At 37.2% G+C, this 21175-nt stretch overlaps 1 protein-coding gene across 40 annotated transcripts in view; it reads right to left on the bottom strand.

Moving 5' to 3' along the window:
* N4BP2 (NEDD4 binding protein 2) overlaps positions 1–21175 on the bottom strand; it is a 96826-nt gene that overhangs the window by 23352 nt on the left and 52299 nt on the right. For 25 of the 40 annotated variants that reach the window (XM_074039583.1, XM_074039586.1, XM_074039588.1 and 22 more), the window contains 8 exons: positions 21081–21169; positions 19139–19215; positions 14623–14778; positions 10320–12697; positions 9416–9501; positions 8410–8455; positions 6314–6510; positions 397–515 (listed from right to left, as the gene is read on the bottom strand). In XM_074039583.1, coding sequence (XP_073895684.1) covers positions 397–515; positions 6314–6510; positions 8410–8455; positions 9416–9501; positions 10320–12697; positions 14623–14778; positions 19139–19215; positions 21081–21169 — 3148 coding nt within the window. Of the gene's footprint in view, positions 1–396; positions 516–6313; positions 6511–8409; positions 8456–9415; positions 9502–10319; positions 12698–14622; positions 14779–15309; positions 15321–15988; positions 16020–19138; positions 19216–21080; positions 21170–21175 lie in introns of all 40 variants that reach the window. The other 15 variants (XM_074039578.1, XM_074039597.1, XM_065544888.2 and 12 more) reach the window with 1 other exon arrangement.

The following is a 21175-nucleotide window of genomic DNA, read 5'->3' as shown; positions in this document are numbered from 1 at the left end:
GCAAAGATTTTCTGTCCTGCAACCAATCTCCCATAGATACTGAAGGACAACTGTATTTTGAGACACAGAGAAAGAGACCAGGTTTATATAACTTACATTACAGTATATTGTTATAACTGTTCTATTTTATTGTTAGCTATAGTTGTTAAATTTTTACTGTGCCTAATTTGTAAATCAATTCTTATTTACAGGAAAAAAACATAGTATATATAGGGTATATGTAGGGTTCAGTTATATTCATGGTTTCATGCATCCACTGTGGGTCTTGGAATAGTACCCACAGATTAGGAGAGACTACTGTAGACCTGTATTATTTTTGTTATCAGAAAAATAAACATGGAATATGCTTTCAGTGATATCAGAGTAGAAACTACAGACAATCCTTCTAGCACTCACTTGTGGTCCTTGAAAATGTCCACCAGAAAATTTTGGTTAATGGCTGGAAAGATCTTAAAGAGCTGCTTTTCCTTTAGTTTAGTGGCACAATCTTTTTCAAACATAAGGGTCTCCCTTTTCTAAAACAAAAACACAAAAATCATCTTCAAGATGAAATGCATAATACTAGAAACGCTCATCAAAGGCACGGTTAACTTGTTGCTAAACTGCTGATGAAAAGCAATCACAGACTTTCTTTACTGATTAAAGGCTGAAATTAGTAATATGAGTACTCTTGCACTATTTATTTATATCCCATTTTTTGCCAAGTATTTGAAGTTGCTCAAAAATACACACACACACACACACACACACACACAAATCCCACATATACATGTATGTGTGGGCATGTGTATGTAAATATATATATGCATACTGTCACACATGCATATCCAACACATTGAATCATTAAAAGGATGAAGATATAGAGGTATATATATACACACACATACATAAACAGGATATAAATAAATGAAGTCAGAGAAAATAAAGATAAAATACAAGATAAGGCTAGTAGTATTAGATATCAATGCATGCCACAAAATCCTGTACAATTGCAAAAGGCAGGCCACAAATTTAGTTCTGAGACTCTTAATGGCCAAAGCAAAGGGGAAAACAAAGATTCTCAGTGTCCATAAAATAAAAACAAACCAGTTGCTCAGGAGAAATACAGATTTTTCTGGTACTGAGACCTGAGAGAAACTTCTCCCATGGGTCCTCATAAAAGTGACACTGTGTGATGCTGTGAACATCGTCCTCAAAACATATTTTCCTCAATGGGCAGAAACTACAGTGTACAAACAAGCTGTAAATTCAGATTAACAGAAAATCTTGGAATTCACAATTATTTTTTAAGTTTTTCACAAATATATTTACTCCAAAATAACTGTATAAGAATTGTATTATTACTCACATTTCATATTTGGATCTGCTCTAAACTATCAGACCAAAAGAACTTTCCTAAAAATATGCTATTTTAATTCTAACCTAAGATGATAATAAATATTCTTAAAGTGGCAATTTGTCAACACTGTGATGTAACAAAATAATTTTGTTTGCTACAAAAATGCTGATGTCTGAAAAATAACTTCCTATACAATTTCAAAGGCAATAAAATGACTGAAAATTCCTAAATTTAAAAATTACAATAGCTGAGGTAGGAGGATTCTTTGAACCCAGGAGTTCAAGACCAACCTGACAACATTGCAAGACTCTATCTCTACATAAAATTGTTTTTTAAAAACTGGCCAGGTGTGATGGCAAGTCCCTATAGTCCCTGCTGAGGTGGGAGGATGGCTTGAGCCCAGGAGGTCAAGGCTACAGTGAGCTCGGATCAAGTCACTGCACTCCAGGCTGGACAACAGAGTGATACCCTGTATCAAAAATAAATAAATAAATAAATAAACAAATTAAAATAATCTGGGAAAAAGGTAGAATTGTTATTTGTTTTAAAGCTTAACCATACTTAGGCCGTTTATAACACCAAACAGCAATAAAAGAGGAACCACAAGAGGTGACAATATGACAAGCAAAAAGGAGTGATAACGCTGAACATATAACAAGAGTGATGGAAACAAGCTACCTGAAGAATTTAAAATATTTCTGGCTGGGTGCAGTGGCTCATGCCTATAATCCTAACACTTTGGAAGGCCAAGGTGGGCAGATCGCTTGAGCCCAGGAGTTTGAGACCAGCCTGGGCAACATGGCAAAACCCCATCTATACTAAAAATACAAAAATAAGCCAGGCGTGGTGACGTGTGCTTCTGGTCCCAGCTACTTGAGGGGCTGAGGTGACAGGATTGCTTGAGCCCAGGAGATTGCGCCACTGCACACTCCAGCATGGGCAATAGAGTGAAACCCAGTCCCCAAAAAAAAAATTCAAAATACTTCACATTTTACCTAAGATACGCATGTAATCTAAACTTACTAAAAAATTCAATAATCAGATTTTCTACCAATCTACCAGGTCATAGTTTCTAAACTATAAATTCTGAGGTTTCATCAATGAACTAAAACCTTGTAACCTTAATCATCTTAAAATTAATTATTCTATTCATATATTATGTGTAAAGTTTCTATTTTTTGCTTTAAAAAATATATACAAAGTATATTTCTCCTTTGGGGACAAAGAGTGAGGACAGCATCAGAAAATTATCTGGCTGGGTGCAGTGTCGTTTACACTTAATAATCCCAGCACTTTGAAAGGCCAAGGTAGAAGGGCTGCTTGAAGCCAGGAGTTCGAGACCAGCCTGGGCAACATTGCAAGACCTCATCTCTATTTGAGAAAAAAAGAAAGAAAGAAAAAAATTATCTTTCTGAGGCTCTATGTAAAGGTGGGTATCCTTGGGACAAAGCCAACCAGCTTCTATTATATTATCCAATCTATAGAAAAACAAGCAAAGGCCAGGTGTGGTAGCTCATACCTATAATCCCAGCACTTTGGAAGGCCGAGGCAGGTGAATTGCTTGAGCTCAGGAGTTTGAGACCAGCCTGGCCAACATGGTGTAACCCCGCCTCTTCTAAAAATACAAAAATTAGCCAGGCATGGTGGCGGACACCTGTAATCCCTTCTACTTGGGAGGCTGGGGCAGGAGAATCGCTTGAACTTGGGAGGTGGAGATTGCAGTGAGCCGAGATTGTGCCACTGCACTCCAACCTGAGCAACACAGCGAGACTCTGTCTCAAAACAAACAAACAACAACAACAAAAAAAACTAGCAGAGCATCATGGCTCATACCTGTAGTCCCAGCTACTTGGTAGGCTAAGGTGGGAGGATGGCTTGAGCCCAAAAGGCAAAGTTGCAGTGAGCTGAGATGGTGCCACTGCACTCCAGCCTGTAACAGAGCCAGACTCTGTCTCAAAAAAAAAAAAAAAAAAAAAAAAAAACCAAGCAAAACTCACTGATAGCAAAAAAAAAAAAGAGTAAGTTGTTAAGTCAAAAGATGCTCATTTGTTCACTATTACATCAAGATATTAAAGAGAGGTTAGAACTGTAAAGACAAGTTTCAATAGGGGAAAATGGCATTTCAACAGAAAGTATCATATCATTTAAGCCTAAGTGTTAGGCTTTCCTTATTCTTATTTTTTATTTTTTTAAGAAAATCCATTGCTGGCTGGGCGCCGTGGCTCACGCCTATAATCGCAACACTTTGGGAGGCCAAATCACTTAAGGTCAGGAGTTCAAGACCAGCCTGGCCAACATGGTATAACCCTGTCTCTACTAAAAATACAAAAATTAGCTGGGTGTGGTGGCACATGCCTGTAATCCCAGCTACTTGGGAAGCTCAGGTAGGAGAATTGCTCGAACCCAGGAGGTGGAGGTTGCAGTGTGCCAAGAACGCACCACTGCACTCCAGCCTAGGTGACAGAATGAGCTCAAAAAAAAAAAAAGAGAGAATTCATTGCCTCAAAATAATACATATATTAATTGAAGAGGCTATTTGACAGGACACTAAAATTTTAAGATCTACTGAAGAGGTTATTTCTTGGATTGCATTAGGATACAAAGATGGAAATGGCAGCATATTTCTAATTTAATTAACCAAGATAAATTTAAAAAATAAATACGAAGGTATAGGAATCCCTATGCTTTAACTGGATGTATTACAGCCAAATATAAAGGTGCTCCTTTGTGCAGTCAAACAAATAAGAAAGTGTTAAAATGTTTTGTTTTTTTTTTGAGACGGAGTCTCGCTTTGTCGCCCAGGCTGGAGTGCAGTGGCACGATCTCGGCTCACTGCAAGCTCTGCCTCCCGGGTTCATGCTATTCTCCTGCCTCAGCCTCCCAAGTAGCTGGGACTACAGGCGCCCACCATCACGCTCGGCTAATTTTTTGTATTTCTTTTAGTAGAGATGGGGTTTCACTGGGTTAGCCAGGATGGTCTCGATCTCCTGACCTCATGATCCGCCCGTCTCGGCCTCCCAAAGTGCTGGGATTACAGGCTTGAGCCACCGCGCCCGGCCCTAAAATGTTTTAAGAACACCATCTAAGAATTATTTGTTTCCCTTGAGAATTAGACTAAATAACCTCTAGGATGTTTTCCCTTTTGACCTGGAATTCTTTAATACTAATTTTCAGAATTCCAGAAAAGAGTAGAAGAAATCCAAATGAAATCAACTGCACGTATGGCTTCATATATTTAGATATTTTGAAATAAAGACCAAAACTAAAATTCAAAGTAAAGTGAAGGTTCTGTTTGAAAAGGAAGAGTAATTTTTTTTATTCAAACTCATAAGTTTCTAAAATTTTTCTCTAAAAAATTTTGTTTCACCCAGGCGTGGTGGCTCGCACCGGTAATCCCAGCACTCTGGGAGGCCAAGGCAGGTGGATCACGAGGTCAGGAGATCGAGACCAGCCAGGCTAACACAGTGAAACCCCGTCTCTACTAAAAAATACACAAAATTAGCCAGGCATGGTGGTGGGCACCTATAGTTCCAGCTACTCAGGAGGCTGAGGCAGTAGAATGGTGTGAACCCGGGAGGCGGAGCTTGCAGTGAGCTGAGGTCACGCCACTGCACTCCAGCCTGGGCAACAGAGCAAGACTCCATCTCAAAAAAAAAAAAATTTGTTTCAAAGATAGACATCTTTAATAGTAAGACAGACATTTCTTATTACTAATATAAATAATTATCTTTAAATAAGATTTCTTTCATGTTTTTATAGAAATAAAAAAATAGAGGTAAATATTAAAAGCTGAAAAAGATGCAGCTGACTGGGCATGGTGACTCATGTCAGTAATCCCAGCACGTTGGGAAGCTGAGGCAGGAGGGTCACTTGAGCCCAGGAGTGCAAGATCAGCTTGGGCAACATGGCAAGACCCCCTCTCTACAAAAAATAAAATTAGCCAGGCAACATGGCACGTGCCTGTGGTCCCACCTACTTGGGAGGCTAAAACAGGGGGCTCACTTAAACCCAGGAGGTTGAGGCTACAGTGAGCCTTACTGTACCACTGCACTCCAGCCTGGGCAACACAGCAAGACTCCATTTCAAACAAATAAAATTAAAAAAAGAAAAAAAGACACAGCCAGTTAGACACAGTGACTCATGCCTTTAATTCCAGCATTTTGGGAGGGCAAGGCAGGTGAATCACTGAGCCCAGAACTCAAGACCAACCAGGGCAACATGGCAAAACTGTCTCTATAATAAATTCAAAAATTGGCGGGCATGGTGGCTCATGTATGTAATCCCAGCACTTTGGGAGGTTGAGGCAGGTAGATCACTTGAGGTCAGGAGTTCGAGACCAGCCTGGCCAACATGGTAAAACCCCGTCTCTACTAATATTACTAAAAATTAACCAGGCACACACCTGTAGTCCCTGCTATTTGGGAGGCTGAGGCAGGAGAATCGCTTGAACCTGAAAGATGGAGGTTGCAGTGAGCCAAGATTGCACCACCGTACTCCAACCTGTGCAACAGAGTGAAACTCCATCTCAAAAACAAACAAACAAAAAAATAACCCAGGCATGGCAGTCCCTGTTACTCAGGAGGCTGAGGTGGGAGGATTGCCTGAGCCCTGGAGGTCAAGGCTTCCATGTGCTGTGATCACACCACTGCACTCTAGTGTGGGCAACAGAGCCAAGACCACGTCTCCAAAAAAAAAAAAAAAAAAAAAAGAAAGATGCAGCTCAATCACCTATAAAATTAAATCTAAAACAACACAAACATAACATGGATGGCTTATAGCTGAGTATCAACTAATTTCCCTGAAGCAAAAACCTCCAGCTTCAAATTATACTTAAAATATTTTTCAATTTTAACATTAAATTCAATCAGGTTAAATATGGATTCCAGACTAGAAAATACTTTGAAAATCACAAAGTAAACATACACAATAAACCAGAATCAGAGACAGTAGCTTAATATTTATATTAATTCATACCAAATTATGTTTTTCCTGTAAAGCAATTTCTTCTGACATTATTTCTCTGAGTGATACTTTTTTAGTTTGAGTATTCCAATGATCCAATAAAGGTAGCATTTCGGACGCTGCTAAGGTCTTCAGTAATTTTTTGCCTGTTCTCTGAGATGATTTTTGTTCAGGATTATCAAGCCCAGTATGTCCAACCAAGGAAGGATCTACAAAGTAGTATAAATACTGTCATACTCTCAACAATAAATGTATAAATTAAACATTATTCACTCTGTTACATTTACCTCAGAGACCAAGGGAACAACAGTTTTTTAATTTTCAGTTTGTAAATATAACACAACTCTGAAATTGTAAAATACAACTTCACATCATTGCAAGTAAGAAATGGTGTTAATGTAGCAATATTTTAAAAGAGTAATGATCTGTGTATAATTTTTTTTTTTTTTTTTTGAGACAAGAGTCTTGCTCTGTCACCCAGGCTGGAGTGCACTGGCGCGATCTCGGCTCACTGCAACCTCCGCCTCCTGGGTTCAAGCAATTCTCCTGCTTCAGCCTCCCAAGTAGCTGGGATTACAGGCGCCCGCCACCACGCCCAATTTTTGTATTTTTAGTAGAGACGGGGTCTCACCATGTTGGCCAGGATGGCCTTGAACTCGTGACCTCAGGTGATCCGCCTGCCTTGGCCTCCCAAAGTGCTGGGATTACAGGTGTGAGCCACCGCACCCGGCCAGTCTGTGTATAATTTTAAACTGACTCAATGCTTCCTACTCTTTTTCATATCATATCAACCCAAAATATGCTGACATGTATACAGGACACTGATAAATAGAGGAAGTTATAGCCAGCTGGAAGTGAGCAACCATAACAGCTATAGTCAGCTCTGCCCACCCATTCTAAGGACCAAGAAGATTGATTATTTTGGCAAACCTGTAACTCACTGAAGGCACACAATAAAGACTGGGCAAATGATATTCAAAATAAGGAACTGAACATTCTATAAAGCTCACAATAACAGAATTTAATGTGTAACATTTCAACTTCTCAGAGGAATATCAACACATTCTGATATATTCCTCTGCTGTCCTGGGGAGTGAAGAAACAACAGACACTGGCATTTGCACACCATCGTTTGGGCACCTCTATCCCTACATCAGCTGTAGCTCTTGAGGCTATGACATGAGCACAGGTCTGGACCAAAGTGGATCCTAAGAATCTTCAAGGTGGAACTCCTTGCCTTGGTCCCAGTGTGGAGTGGACAACAGAGGCATATGGAGGAACTCATGCACAAAAGGAGGATGCTTAATAACAGGTCTGCCACCCTGCAACAGTCACTGAAGACAACACTATCTAAGAGAAGTCATCTGGAATCAAATATTTTCAAGTTGGCAGGATGTACCAAAAAAGCAGGCTGCGTTTTGTGATCTAACAATACTGACATCAATAAAAACTTTGAATAACCTAGTAATATTTCAATGATGTTCTTGATCAAACACATGAACACTTTATTGCTCTCAAACCAAAAGTTTTCTTTCATGGAGAGCAAAACCTCAACAGGAAATACTTTGAGAGCATACCCTAGGTGTTCCACAGCACTCATGAAAGTTCAATATATATTATAGGGGCTTTTTTCCCTTTTAAGTTCTATTTCATATAAATAAAGTATTAAATATTTTTAAAGAACTGGCTGGGCGTGGTGGCTCATGCCTGTAACCCCAGCACTTTGGGAGGCCAAGGCGGGTGGATCACCTGCGGTCAGGAGTTCGAGACCAGCCTGACCAATATGGTGAAACCCTGTCTCTACTAAAAATACAAGTTAGCCAGGCATGGTGGCATGCACCTGTAGTCCCAGCTACTCGGGAGGTTGAGGCAGGAGAATTGCTTGAACCCAGGAGGCAGAGGTTGCAGTAAGGCAAGATGGCACCATTGCACTCTAGCCTGGGCGACAGAGCAAGACTCCGTCCCTAAATAAATAAATAAAACTTTTATTTGCAAATCAAAATTTGTGAGTACTGTATTTTGTGGAAGTAATTTAGAATGAGTTAAAATTCAAACACACACACCAAGTTTCAACATTAAGACATTAGAAATAAAAATATGTGCTTTACCCTGCATAAACTTGCCACAAGACACCTCTTCTTGTCTTTGTCGCTCCTAAACACAAAAGCCAGGCAAGAGATTGGCAAACAAGGAGTGCATTAGTAAACAAGGATACAAGGTTATATTATTTTTCTCTAGAAATCATTTCTCTTTGTATAACTGTAAACGATCCTTACTAAATCTAAGTAAAACAATAAAGTTAGATAATAAAAATTATGAAGCATGACTACAGCTACATATTTTTCCACTTACAGAATGGTAAAAACACTGCCCTTTTTTTCAAAAAAATTCTTGTTATGGAGAATGGTCTGAAAAAAAAATTTTTAATAAATTAAAAACTGTCTTTGAAATTTAACCAATCAGCATTGAAGTCTTTAATTCCGGGAGTGAAAAACTCACCGTTTGTAATTTTTTTTCTTGGAAAAAAAACAGGCCAGGCACAGTGGCTCATGCCTATAATCCCAACACTTTGGGAGGCCAAGGCAGGAGGATCACTTAAAGCCAGGAATTCAAAACCAACCTGGGCAACATAGTGAGACCTCGCCTCTATTAAAAAAAAAAAAAAATTACCTAGGTGTGGTGGCAGGCACCTGTTTAGTCCCACCTACTCTGGAGACTAAGGCAGGAGGATTGTGTGCCCAGTAGTTCAAGGCTGCAGTGAGCTATGACTGTGCCACTGCACTCAACCAGGGCAACAGAGTTAGACACTGTCTCTAAAATAGAAAAAAGAAAAAAAAAAAAATGAACAATCACAATGAGCTCCATCGCTAATTATGTAACTTGGGGCTGTCTGGAAATACTTAAACTAGTGAAAAGAAAGAAAGAAAGAAAAAAGACAGTAATCTGTTAAGTGGTACAAGTTCATTCTCTCTCAAAGTCAAAATTCAACAGAACTCATCCATCTCAAAGTCAAAACTCAACAGAACTCCTTCATATTATGTGGTAGATTTTATTGAAATTCAAAGGTTCAAAATGGACAAAAAAGGAGCTCTTTATAAAAAGAAGCCTACCAACCATTACAGATTCTTTCCATTTCTCATGAATCACTTTCGCCAGATTCAGATCTATATGAACCACACAATCTTCAACTGTTAGAGACCCTTGTGGGGGAAGGGGGAGGGAAGAAAATGTAATCATTAGTCATTATATATTTGCAGAAAACATACTAAACCACCTCATGCATTATAAAACTAACTTGTATTATTAATTCCTAACTTATGCTTCTATTTACTAAATCTCAGAGTATTTTTATTTATGTTATATGCTATGTTACTGTCTTCACACTTCTTGACTACTGCAGTCATACAAAGCTTCATAGTAAATCTATTTAAGTTATTCCTTTCCATGAGTCTAAATATGTTTACTTTATTCATTTCTGTTAATCAAGACTTTTCAATAAATATGCTCTAAAAAAATTAATCTTGTCTTAAACGTAACTGGAGTAGCACCAAAGGATTTTAAAAGGTTCATCCGTACAATCAGGTGTGAAGTAAACACCAGAGAAAACGTTCAAACTATGCATGGGATAAATACAAACTCCATATAAATATTCTCTATTTATTCCAATTATATTTCTTAAAGGTCTCCAGAAATGTGTCAAAAATAAGGCACTACGTGAAGTTAGACAACATAAAATTACTTTTGCATTTCAGTTAACATAGAAAATAATTTTACAATCAAAATAGAACTCTCTAGCCAGGTATGGTGGTACATTCCTATAATCCCAGCTACTCTGGAGGTTGAGGCGGGAGAATCACTTGAGCCTGGGAGGCGGAGGTTGCAGTGAGCTGAGACTGAGGCACTGCACTCTAGCCTGGGCAACAGAGCGAGACTCTGCCTCAGGGGGAAAAAAAAAAATAGAAGCCTCTATAGTCTAGTCACACAAAGACACACACATGGTCATTTACTTTTTCCTCACCTGAATCAATACCAACAGGACCAAATAATTCATTAAGTTGAAAAGCCAGTTCAGGCGGTAATGCCAATTCCAGACAGTCTATAGTCAGAGATTTGGCCATCGCTGGAGTGGGATTCAATATCTCGGTATTATCTTCCTCACTAACTCCAGCTGATAAACTACTTCCTGCCATTAGAATTTCCTCCATTTCCTTCTCATCTTCATTCATAAATTCTTCTGCATCTGAAAATTTCACATAATCCTTTGGAAATTTTTCATTTTTCTTTATTTCAAGAGAGTCAGCAAAATAAATTTCTTCATTGAATTCAAGATTTGAAGTACTAGATACAAAGTTAAAAATATCAGAAAAATGTGAAGGAGAATGTATGTTGTCTCCAGCCTCTGTGACTACTAGGTTTTTTTCTGTTTCACTCATATCTGTAGTAGTAGCTTTTGGAATACCTGGAAAGGACTGCTTACTGCTATATAAAAGTTCTGCCTGGCTGTTAGGAAGTACGTCGTCATTATTCTTTAGACTCACAGCAGCACTGGGAAGTATACTTGTCATTGATTCATGGTTTTCAGGAGTAACAGCTCTCATTTCCGTCTGCTCTGAGTTTCCTCTTTCTGCATCACAAGCAGACTGTGAGTTAGCATTACTAATACCAATCCCATGGCTAAACTCTGGCACAGGAGAATTAGAATTCTCTAAAGTTCCTCTTTGGCTAATAATTTCTTTCAAATTCAACCCCAGAGAAAAAGGCCCAATTTGTGATCCATCGCACGATTTTTGGAAATTCTCAAACTCTGTATCCTCACATAACTTAGTTTCAGAATCCAACAAAAGACTTGTGGCCCAAATAATATCTTTATTACACCTCTCATATAAGTCTTTCAGGGCTTCTAATGAAAAGGATCCAAACAGTTTACAAAGAATGTTAAGATTTTCAGATTCATCTGCACTGGTAAGCTCACTTTCTTCAACAAACGTGCTTTTATCATACATTACTCTATATGGAATTGCTTCTTGAACACCTGATTTTGTGTTAATACTGGAAACTTTCGGCTTAAATCCATCTAATCTTCCTGTTAATACTTTGATAGAATCTGAAATGCTAATTTTATTCTTTTCTATTTTCCATAAAAGAGCAAAATCCTGTGGTTCAGTCTGGGTACACATGCCCACTTCTTTTCCAGGGTCTCTCTTAGGCATATGCTCTTGACATTCAGCTAATGTTTCTGGTTCCACTACTCCAGAAATAGTTGGTGCACTATTGGTAAAAGTAAGAGGCAATGATGTGTGTTGCCCATGACTCTTTGTACTTAGACAGGTCTGACTCTCACAGGTCATTTCACTGGGTAGCATTTCAGAACTTCCTAAATTGGAGCTACTCGATGTCTTTAGTTTTTGAGGGCTTGTGCCCCAACAGGCCTCATGTGCTGTAGATAATGATATTTCATTCATTTTGCCATTTGTTCCAATTTCTAGGTTGGGCTCACTGAAACCAGTCTTTGGCATTCTTGATCTGTGTTCCCTCTGAGCTAAAGAATCAGATGCAGGCCAGTCACCCACAATGTTGAATGAGTTTTTTTCAATATTTTTATAAGCATCATATTTATAGCTACTGAGTGGCTCTGAAGCATCATCACACTGTGACTTTCTGCCATCCTCTACACTTTCATGTGGAGATCCTCGTTGCTGGACACAATCTATATTCACAGATAAACTGTTAACTAATACTTTGTGTGACTGAGGGTAATTATACTTTTTGTCATTTTGTACAGATGAAGTTTTTTCCGTTTTTCTATTCCTTTTTGTCCTCTGACCAATAGTCTTATCAACTGGCCAGTCACCAACAAAATTTGACAGCTCATGTCTTGGGAACTTTTCCAAAGTTGATTTGCTTTTTTGTTTCCCAAAGGCTTTTTTCTTTACTGTTGCTCTTTCTTCCACTATTTCACCAGGTGAGGGTTTTTCATTTTGAAGTGGTTCGGTATTTGCAAGATCACAGTCTTCTTGATTATTTTCACTATAGCAAGTACTAGGTGATACTCTCTCCATAGAACTATCTGTGTCAGTTTTACTATACCCTTTTACAGCCACCATTTCTATTTGCTCTTCTTCACTTTTGTCTGTTACTTGTAGTTTGCTTTCAGAGTCAGAAAAATACATGTGTGGAGTTTCCAGAATTAAAGCACTTTGAATGCTAGGATTCATATCACTTATTTCTTTTCTTCTTTTGTTTAAATCTGCATTAGAGAGATATGTAACATTCTCGGGTAACACCGTTTCTTTGGTTACATCAAGATTCTTCTCTTCAATGAAATCTAGATGCTTCAAAGATGAAGATAAAACATTTTCTTCTTTTTCAGAGATAGTATCTTCATTGTCTCTTGGGCTGTAAGATTATTTTAAAGAGTATCATGAGAAAGTCTCTTAATGCTGCCATCAATACTATGATTTAAAGAAGCATTAATTGTCAGGGCACTTAACAGTTATTCTGAAAATTTTATAAATAAACTACATTAAAATTATAAAAGCTAATTTTGATCATAGTGATCTTTGATCACTATGAACACATTACTTTGTTGTAACCCCATTACCTAGCATGATGCTTGGCATATATGAAGCACTCAAACTTTTTTTTGAATTGAATAGTACATATGAGATTTTCAGTTTAGGTGTTAATTATGCATTAAAGTTAAAGCTCTGAATTTGTTCCCAGGAGAGGACACCACTTTCCTGGCTTCTTTCTGACTTTAGTTTTACATAGCTAAGCATATGTAAAATAGGTCTGCCTCTATACTGTGTACCTGTCATTTGATACAGAGGAAGCTTCATTTACAAAGTCACAAAGGGCCAACAAACGCTATTTGCCCAATTAAGAGAAATGAGAGAAAAAGAGCTTTCATTTGAAATGTCATTTGGTAAGATTTTTTAAAGCCATACTTAATGTTAATTTCAGACTCAGAGCACTTGTGCAAATCATTTTACTCTCAACTTCAGTTAATTTTTCCAGATTAAATTTGTCAACGCATTTTCCTTTTTTTTTTTAACTTCAGGAGTGCTCGAAGTCCCAACTCTCACAGGATGCCTTCCTAAGTGAACTCATACCTAACACTGAGTTTTCTATGTGTTAGATGATGATACAACTCTAAGTCCCTTGCATGTACTAATTCATAATCCTTATAAGATTTTTATGAGCAGAGTATTACTGGCATTTTAGAAATGAAGAACTGAAGTACAGAGAGATTTTGTAACTTGCCAAAGATTACAAAGCTTTGGGATTTTTGAACCCAGGAAACATAGTTCAAGAGTTCATGATCTTAACTACTTTGCAACACTGTTTCTCAATTTAAAAAAGCATTTATAAATTTTGTCTTCCCCATTCCCAACTCCTTTTTATCCCTTACCATCATAACATATGGATAATTCAGACCTCTACATATATCTGGTTTCTTCTTTACTCGGTCAATTAATGCTGTTTTTATTTATTCAATTGTTTATGTGTCCTCACTGCTAAACAGAATCAGTGCTACCTCGGATTGCAAACTGTCAGAAGGCCACGACTTGTATTACTTGGTAAAAGTGTACCGTTAATAATTTTTATAACACTAGCTTGAAAGAATATTTTCATTAAAACTTAAGGAAATTAAGAAGTGATTTAAGTGGATATAAAACAGCGAGAAGATAAGGGAAATACTGGTTTAGCAGCGAGCGTCACATAAAACTGGCAGGAGAATTCACAGCATAATCATGGACTCGCAAAACTCTAGGACAACAAAAGAACCATCACGTCATCTCCCATATGAACTTGTACTTCTCTTGCTAACTACATACATCCCACCCCAGGTAAGACTATAAGTAAACCCTTATAAATAACAAAAGTCCACCCTATTTATTTTTTTATTTTATTTATTTTTTTGAGATGGAGTTTCGCTCTTGTTGCCCAGGGTGGAATGCAATGGTGCGATCTCGATGGTGCTAACTGCAACCTCCGCCTCCCGGGTTCAAGTGATTCTCCTACCTCAGCCTCCTAAGCAGCTGAGATTACAGGCATGCACCACCAGCCCGGCTAATTTTGTACTTTTGGTAGAGATGGGGTTTCTCCATGTTGGTCAGGCTCGTCTCGAACTCCTGACCTCAGATGATCCACCTGCCTCAGCCTCCCAAACTGCCAGGATTACAGGTGTGAGCCACCACACCTGGCCAACTCCACCTTATTTTTAAAGTTTATCAGCAATGATTCCACACGCTCCAAAATTATACTTTTTAAAAATTGTATTTCAAATTGAATTTCGTACATAAGGCATTTTAACCTACCTAGTGCTTCTATCCTCACAAGAATATGCACACAACTCAATACGTTCAATTTTCTCTGGAACCGAAGAACTCATAATTATTGGCACTGAAACAAAACGTTGATAATGTTCCAACATTCTTGTTATTTTTTCTTTGCTTACCCCGTGAATGTTACGCCTGAAAATTCCAGGGGAGAAAAGGGTTGAAGGAATATTGATAATTAAATTTTTAAAAATCAGAACATATGTCCAGAAAAACAATAATATATTTCTAATAGATAAGAATATCAAAGCTGCTTTATTGTGACCACAATATATATGAATCGATCCTAATTTTCATTTTATTAAGGATTTCTTAAATTATACACTTTAAGTTCAAAGAAAGAAAGAAAATTCTAGTATTTGAAGTTTCTAGAGGTTCAAATATGAAGTTTGTTGTTTGTGTTTTCACTCATGGTGGCTTTTTAAAAAATGTTTTTTATTATAAGCTCATATTTGGTTGAACTTAATACATGAGAATTCTGAGGCCTTCAACTCGGGAGTACTTTCACACAGCATCTAGGTTTATCTCTGCCAGGAGGCCAGATGTTATGAAAACATCTCAATTGCAACTCTCCTGTCTTGGGTTGAATTCAAGGCTTTGTGTCTGGATCCCAGGGATAATATATGCATTTGCCAGTTGGGAAATCTGGCTTTCATATTTACCTACCTCGATCTTGTCTGGTTTCAGATCACAGAGAAGCAAAGAGATAGAAAATATGAAAGAGAGGTTAAGAGTCATAGGAGCCAGAGCCAAAAGTTCTAGTATACATCTAATCTAAGTCCCGGAAAGAGAAGAGAACGCATGGGACGGAAGCAATGTAAAGAAAAATGCTGAGAATTTTCCAGAACTGATGAAAAATACCAATCCCTTAATTTCAGAAGCCAACAAATGCCAAACAAGATAAAAAATAAGAAATCCATAACTAGAAACATAGTACTGAAATTGTCATTCACCAAAGACAAAGAGATGATATTAAAAGCAACCAGAAATTTAAAAAAAATCATTTTAAAACTAGTTATCTACAAAGAAATTATTAGAATGACAGCTGACTTAACAACAATAATAATGTAAGTCAGAAGGGAGTTAAGTGTTATCTTCAACAACAGAAAATAACTGTCAGTATAGAATATACATATCCAGCAAAAGTATCTTACAAGAATGAGGGCAATAAAAAGATTTGCAGATTTTAAAAAAAGAATTTGACACCAAGCAGACCCTTACTGTAAAGAAAATTCTCAAAGATGAACATCAGGCAGAAGGAAATTCCCAGATGAAAGGTATATGATGCAAGAAAAAAATGAAGCAGAAAGCAATAACTAGATGAATAAGTGAAAACAAACACTACCTGTATACTCTGGACAATGAGAGCATGTAAACTGAGAGGGAGGCAAGTATCAGAATTAAAATGTTTTAAAGTCTTCATATGTGTGAGGAGGAAAGCCAAGAAAATGGTTTGACTTTAGATTTAAAGTCTGCATGATAAAACTTGTAAGGTAACCACTAAAAGAATAAAAATAGTGTATATGATTTCCAAATTAGTAGAGAAGAAAAAAATTTAATTAAAAAATTTGGAAACAATTTTAAAAATTTTAAATAAGGCATGATAGGAAAAAAAATCCAACTACATCATTTTCTATATTAGAAGAACAATCACAGAAAATGTGAGATAAACAAAAAGCACAGAATGAGACAAGATCAATTATATGCATAATTGTAAGAAACAAGATCAATTATATGAATAACCAAAATAACCATAAAAGAACTAAGTTTATCAGTTAAAAGTCAAGGTGGACAGAGTGGATTTCAAAAAATCCAGCCATCGTGCTTACAAGAGATACATCTAACAAAAACATTCAAAGTAAAAGTATGAAAAAAGAAATAAATACTAACTAAAAGGAAGTTGATATAGGTCTATCAGTATTAGACCAATTACACTTTACAACAAAAATCACTACTAAAGACAACAAAAATCACCAGAAAATAATAAAAGATTCAATTATTAGGATAATATAAAAATCTTAAGTTTGTATACATTTCAAAAACTACCCTCTAAATATATAAAGCAAACATAGGCAGAATTATAAGGAGAAATCACATGTTCAACAAAATAAAGGGAGATTTCAACATTCATCCCTCAAATATAGGAGATATGAGTAACAAGAAGCATGATTTAATGGATATATTGACACATTGTAATCATATACATTCTTATCAAGCAAATATGAAATGTATAAAAAATCAACACTTAAGTAGGCCAAAAAAATCTTTAAAATATCAGTGAATTAGTATCACACAAACTACACAACCTGACCTACTGTAGTTAAGTTGAAAACCAATTTTTATAAAAGACAAAACACCCATCTGTTCAGAAATTTAAAAACACAGTACTAAATAACCCAAGAGCTAAAGGACGAAATTAATCATAATGCAAACTAGAAAATAACTAAATAAAACAAAAATAAAGTATTATATATTAAAATTCTGAGAGCAGCTAAAATAATACATAGGAAAATTTTATTTTATTGGGAGACAGAGTCTCACTCTGTTGCCCAGGCTGGAGTGCAATGGTGCAATCACGGCTCACCACAGCCTCGACCTCCCAGGCTACAGCGATCCTGCCACCTCAGCATCTGGGACCACAGGCCCATGCCACCATACCCAGCTAATTTTTTTATTTTTTGTAGAGTCAGGGTCCCATTCTGTTGCCCAGGCTAGTCTCAAACTCCTGGTCTCAAGAAATCCTCCTGCCTCAGCTTCCCAAAGTACTGGGATCACAGGTGGGAGCCACCACACCTGGCATACATAGGGAAATTTTAACATCAAATGTCATATTAGAAAATGACCTAAACCTTCAAGTAGAGAAGTTTAAAACACAAGAGAATAAAAAAGCAAAACTGATTTTTAAAGCAATAAAGGTAGAATAATGAGAAGCAGAAATTAAACATCAAAAAACTTACAATGGAGTTCAAATAAAGCTGAGACTTGTTTATCTGAAAAGGCTAATTAAAACAAAATCTGATCTCTGATGAGAACAATAAAGAAAAAAGGAGGGAAGATAATATAAACATACTAAGATTGCAGGAGGGAACTTAACTGCTAACACAGTAGATGTGTAAACAGTAAGAGACGATTATAATTGCTTTAATAAAGTCTTAATAAATTCGGAAATGTTGCTGTAAAGGAAAAATTCCAAATGAACATTCTCACGAAGAAAACATCAGATCCAGAGAATTTTTTAAGTAAATTCTAACATTCAAACTTAGATAAACCTAGAAAAGAAGAAAAGAGGAGATACTTCCCAATTAATGTTATGATCCGCAAAGTCAGGTAAGACAAGTCAAGGAATAAAAAACTGTAGTCAATCTCATTCACTTATAAAGATGCAAAAATCCTAAATGAAATATTAGAAAACCAAACTCAGTAATCTATCAAAAGGAAATGAAAAGGAAGTAGTGATACATGCTACAACATGGATGAGCCTTAAAAACATTATGCTAAGTGAAAAGATGCCAGACACAAATGGCCACATATTATACGTTCCATTTATATGCAGTATACACAACAGGAAAACCCATAAATACAGAACACACATTAGTAGTTGCCAAGAGGAGGGGGGAACCAGAGTAACTGCTTGTAGGCATAAGGCTTCTTTGGAGAAAATGGAAAAGTTCTGAAATTACATAGGGGTGATGATCACACAACACTGTGAATATACTAAAATTAGGTTGTCCTTTAGTACTAAAATTAGTTGAAATTGCCAAGAAAAAACATTACCTAACCAAAATGAAGTTAGGGCTATCTCTATGGAAATATAGAACACAAAGCAAAACACACTGTATGTCCATGCCTTGACTGACATTTTTATTCAAGTCAAGCAACTGAATAAAGAAAAAAGTATAGCCATAGGGGGAGGCAGGCATGGAGTGAGATACCTGGACAGCTGGATATTTGCTACTTTTTCCATCTCTACATTCGTACTACCTTCCAGTGCTCTAAGTCACTAAGCAGCTACAACAGTCTGCCCCTCCCAGTAGCACATGGTTCAGGTATGCCAAATCCTAGGGTCCGTTCTAGTTTCAGATATTAACATATGATTCAAAGTAATAAAGTACAGGCTGGGCATAGTGGCTCACACCTGTGGTCCCAGCACTTTGGGAGGCAGAGGCAGGAGGATCACTTGAGGCCAGGAGTTCAAGACCAGCCTGGGTAACATGGCAAGACCCTGTCTCTATATTTAAATAAATAAATAAATAAATAATAAGAACTCAAAAAAGGTAATAAGGGACAGAATATATAATACAAGGGGAATTTTTACTGTAAATTAACTCAATTTTAGAAACACAAACTCTTCATAAAACTAGACAAAAAGTTGTAAGCAATAGAAATTAAATACAGTCTAATCAATTCATTCATCATTTACAAGGGGAAAAATCTAGATGGACCCTCTCTGTCTGCTGTTATATAAAAAGCATGTTACGTAGCCTCCAAGTTTTACCTTGCAAGTTCCTTTGGTTTAAACTTCCACCATGTGTCTGGTTCCCGAAAAAGGACTTTGTATTTGTGTTTCTGAGACTACATACAACAAAGACAAAAACATTTTAAAATAGATACTTCCAAGAAATTAAAATTATTGTTTCTAAATTTATAGCATTTTAAACGTAAAGATTATCTCATCTTGATGAGCATGTTAAAATGGCAAAATATACAATCACTTTAACCTAGCAATTAACTATTAGAAATTTATACTACTGATAAATACTTATATAAGAGCATTTATTTATATAATACATATATTAGGCCAGGAGCGGTGGCTCATGCCTGTAATCCCAGCACTTTGGGAGGCCAAGGCGGGCGGATCACCTGAGGTCGGGAGTTCAAGACCAGCCTGACCAACATGGACAAAGCCCATCTCCACTAAAAATACAAAATTAGCCGGGCATGGTGGTACATGCCTGTAATCCCAGCTACTAGGGAGGCTGAGGTAGGTATCGCTTGAACCTGGGAGGCAGAGGTTGCGGTGAGCCGAGATTGTGCCATTGCACTCCAGCCTGGGCAACAAGAGCGAAACTCCGTCTCCAAAAAAAAAAAATACATATATTAGATATACGCCAGGATAGCCAGTTTTCCACTATTTGTAACATCAAAAGAATACAAATAACCATGTGGCTATTAATATAGAACTGACTAAATAAGTGAAGGTATAACCACAAGATGAAAATACTACACAGTAATTTTATAAATTCTACATGTGTTAATGACAGACAGTTCTTAAAAAATGTTAAGAAAGGAAGATAGGCTGGGCGTAGTGGCTCCTGCCTGTAATCCCAGCACACTGGGAGGCCGAGGCGGGTGGATCACGAGGTCAGGAGATCGAGACCATCCTCGCTAACACGGTGAAACCCCGTCTCTACTAAAAATACAAAAAATTAGCTGGGCATGGTGGCAGGCGCCTGTAGTCCCAGCTACTCAGGAGGCTGAGGCAGGAGAATGGCATGAATCCGGGAGGCGGAGCTTGCAGTGAGCTGAGATCACACCACTGTACTCCAGCATGGGCAACAGAACAAGATTCCATCTCAAAAAAAAAAAAAAAGGAAGATAAAGAATTTTCAGCCGGACATGTTGGCTCACACCTATAATCCCAACACTTTGCAAGACCGAAGTGGATGGATTAACTGAGGTCAGGAGTTCAAGACCAGCCTGGCCACCATGGTGAAACCCCATCTATACTAAAAATACAAAAAATTAGCTGGGCGTGGTGGCGGGCACCTGTAATCCCAGTTTCTCAGGAGGCTGAGGCAGGAGAATCGCTTGAACCCAGGAGGCGGAGGTTGCAGTGAGCTGAGATCACACCATTGCACTCCAGCCTGGGCAACAAGAGCGAAGCTCAGTTTCACCAAAAAAAAAAAAAAAAAAAAAAAGCTGGGCAAAAAAGAGCAAGGAGGGAAAGAGGATTAGGTATAGGTCAGGTAAACGGAAAGGATTTAGATAGTAAAAGAAATCTGGCAAATTTAGAGAGAATAGCTGAGTTTACAGATTGCTGAATTTCTCAGAACAGCAAAATTTCAAAAGAAATTTGGGGAAAAACAAAGGACCAACAAATTTTGATTCTGCTAAGTATGAGGAAAATGAAATAAATATATATAACATATGTACAAAAAAACTATAATTTAGTACCACTATCTTTTCATGAAAGACTCAAAAAAAAAATTTTAACTTAGAGTTTAAAAATTGAATTTCAGAATTTAAAAATTTACCTTTATGGAAAAACTCAGCTAAATGGCCTAATTTCCTCATTTTCCTGAAGACCAAAGAAAGCTCAGTTACAGACTATCCAAAATTCTGAGATTCTTAAGTGCTTCAGACTCACTTTCATAATTAATGTTCCCCAATAACTGCATATGATCTGTTATAAACTTATGACAACTTATGGTACTAACCAAAGCAACATATGGTTTCATTTCCCATGCCTGTAGGTTTGTATTATCTATAATTACAGGAGATATCTTCTTCTCAAATGCTTCCTTTGCTGAAA

Source organism: Macaca fascicularis, chromosome 5 (genome assembly GCF_037993035.2).
Source record: "Macaca fascicularis isolate 582-1 chromosome 5, T2T-MFA8v1.1".
NCBI lineage: Eukaryota > Metazoa > Chordata > Mammalia > Primates > Cercopithecidae > Macaca > Macaca fascicularis.
The sequence above is the reverse complement of the archived record's forward strand: the minus strand, read 5'-3'. Positions and strand labels throughout refer to the sequence as shown.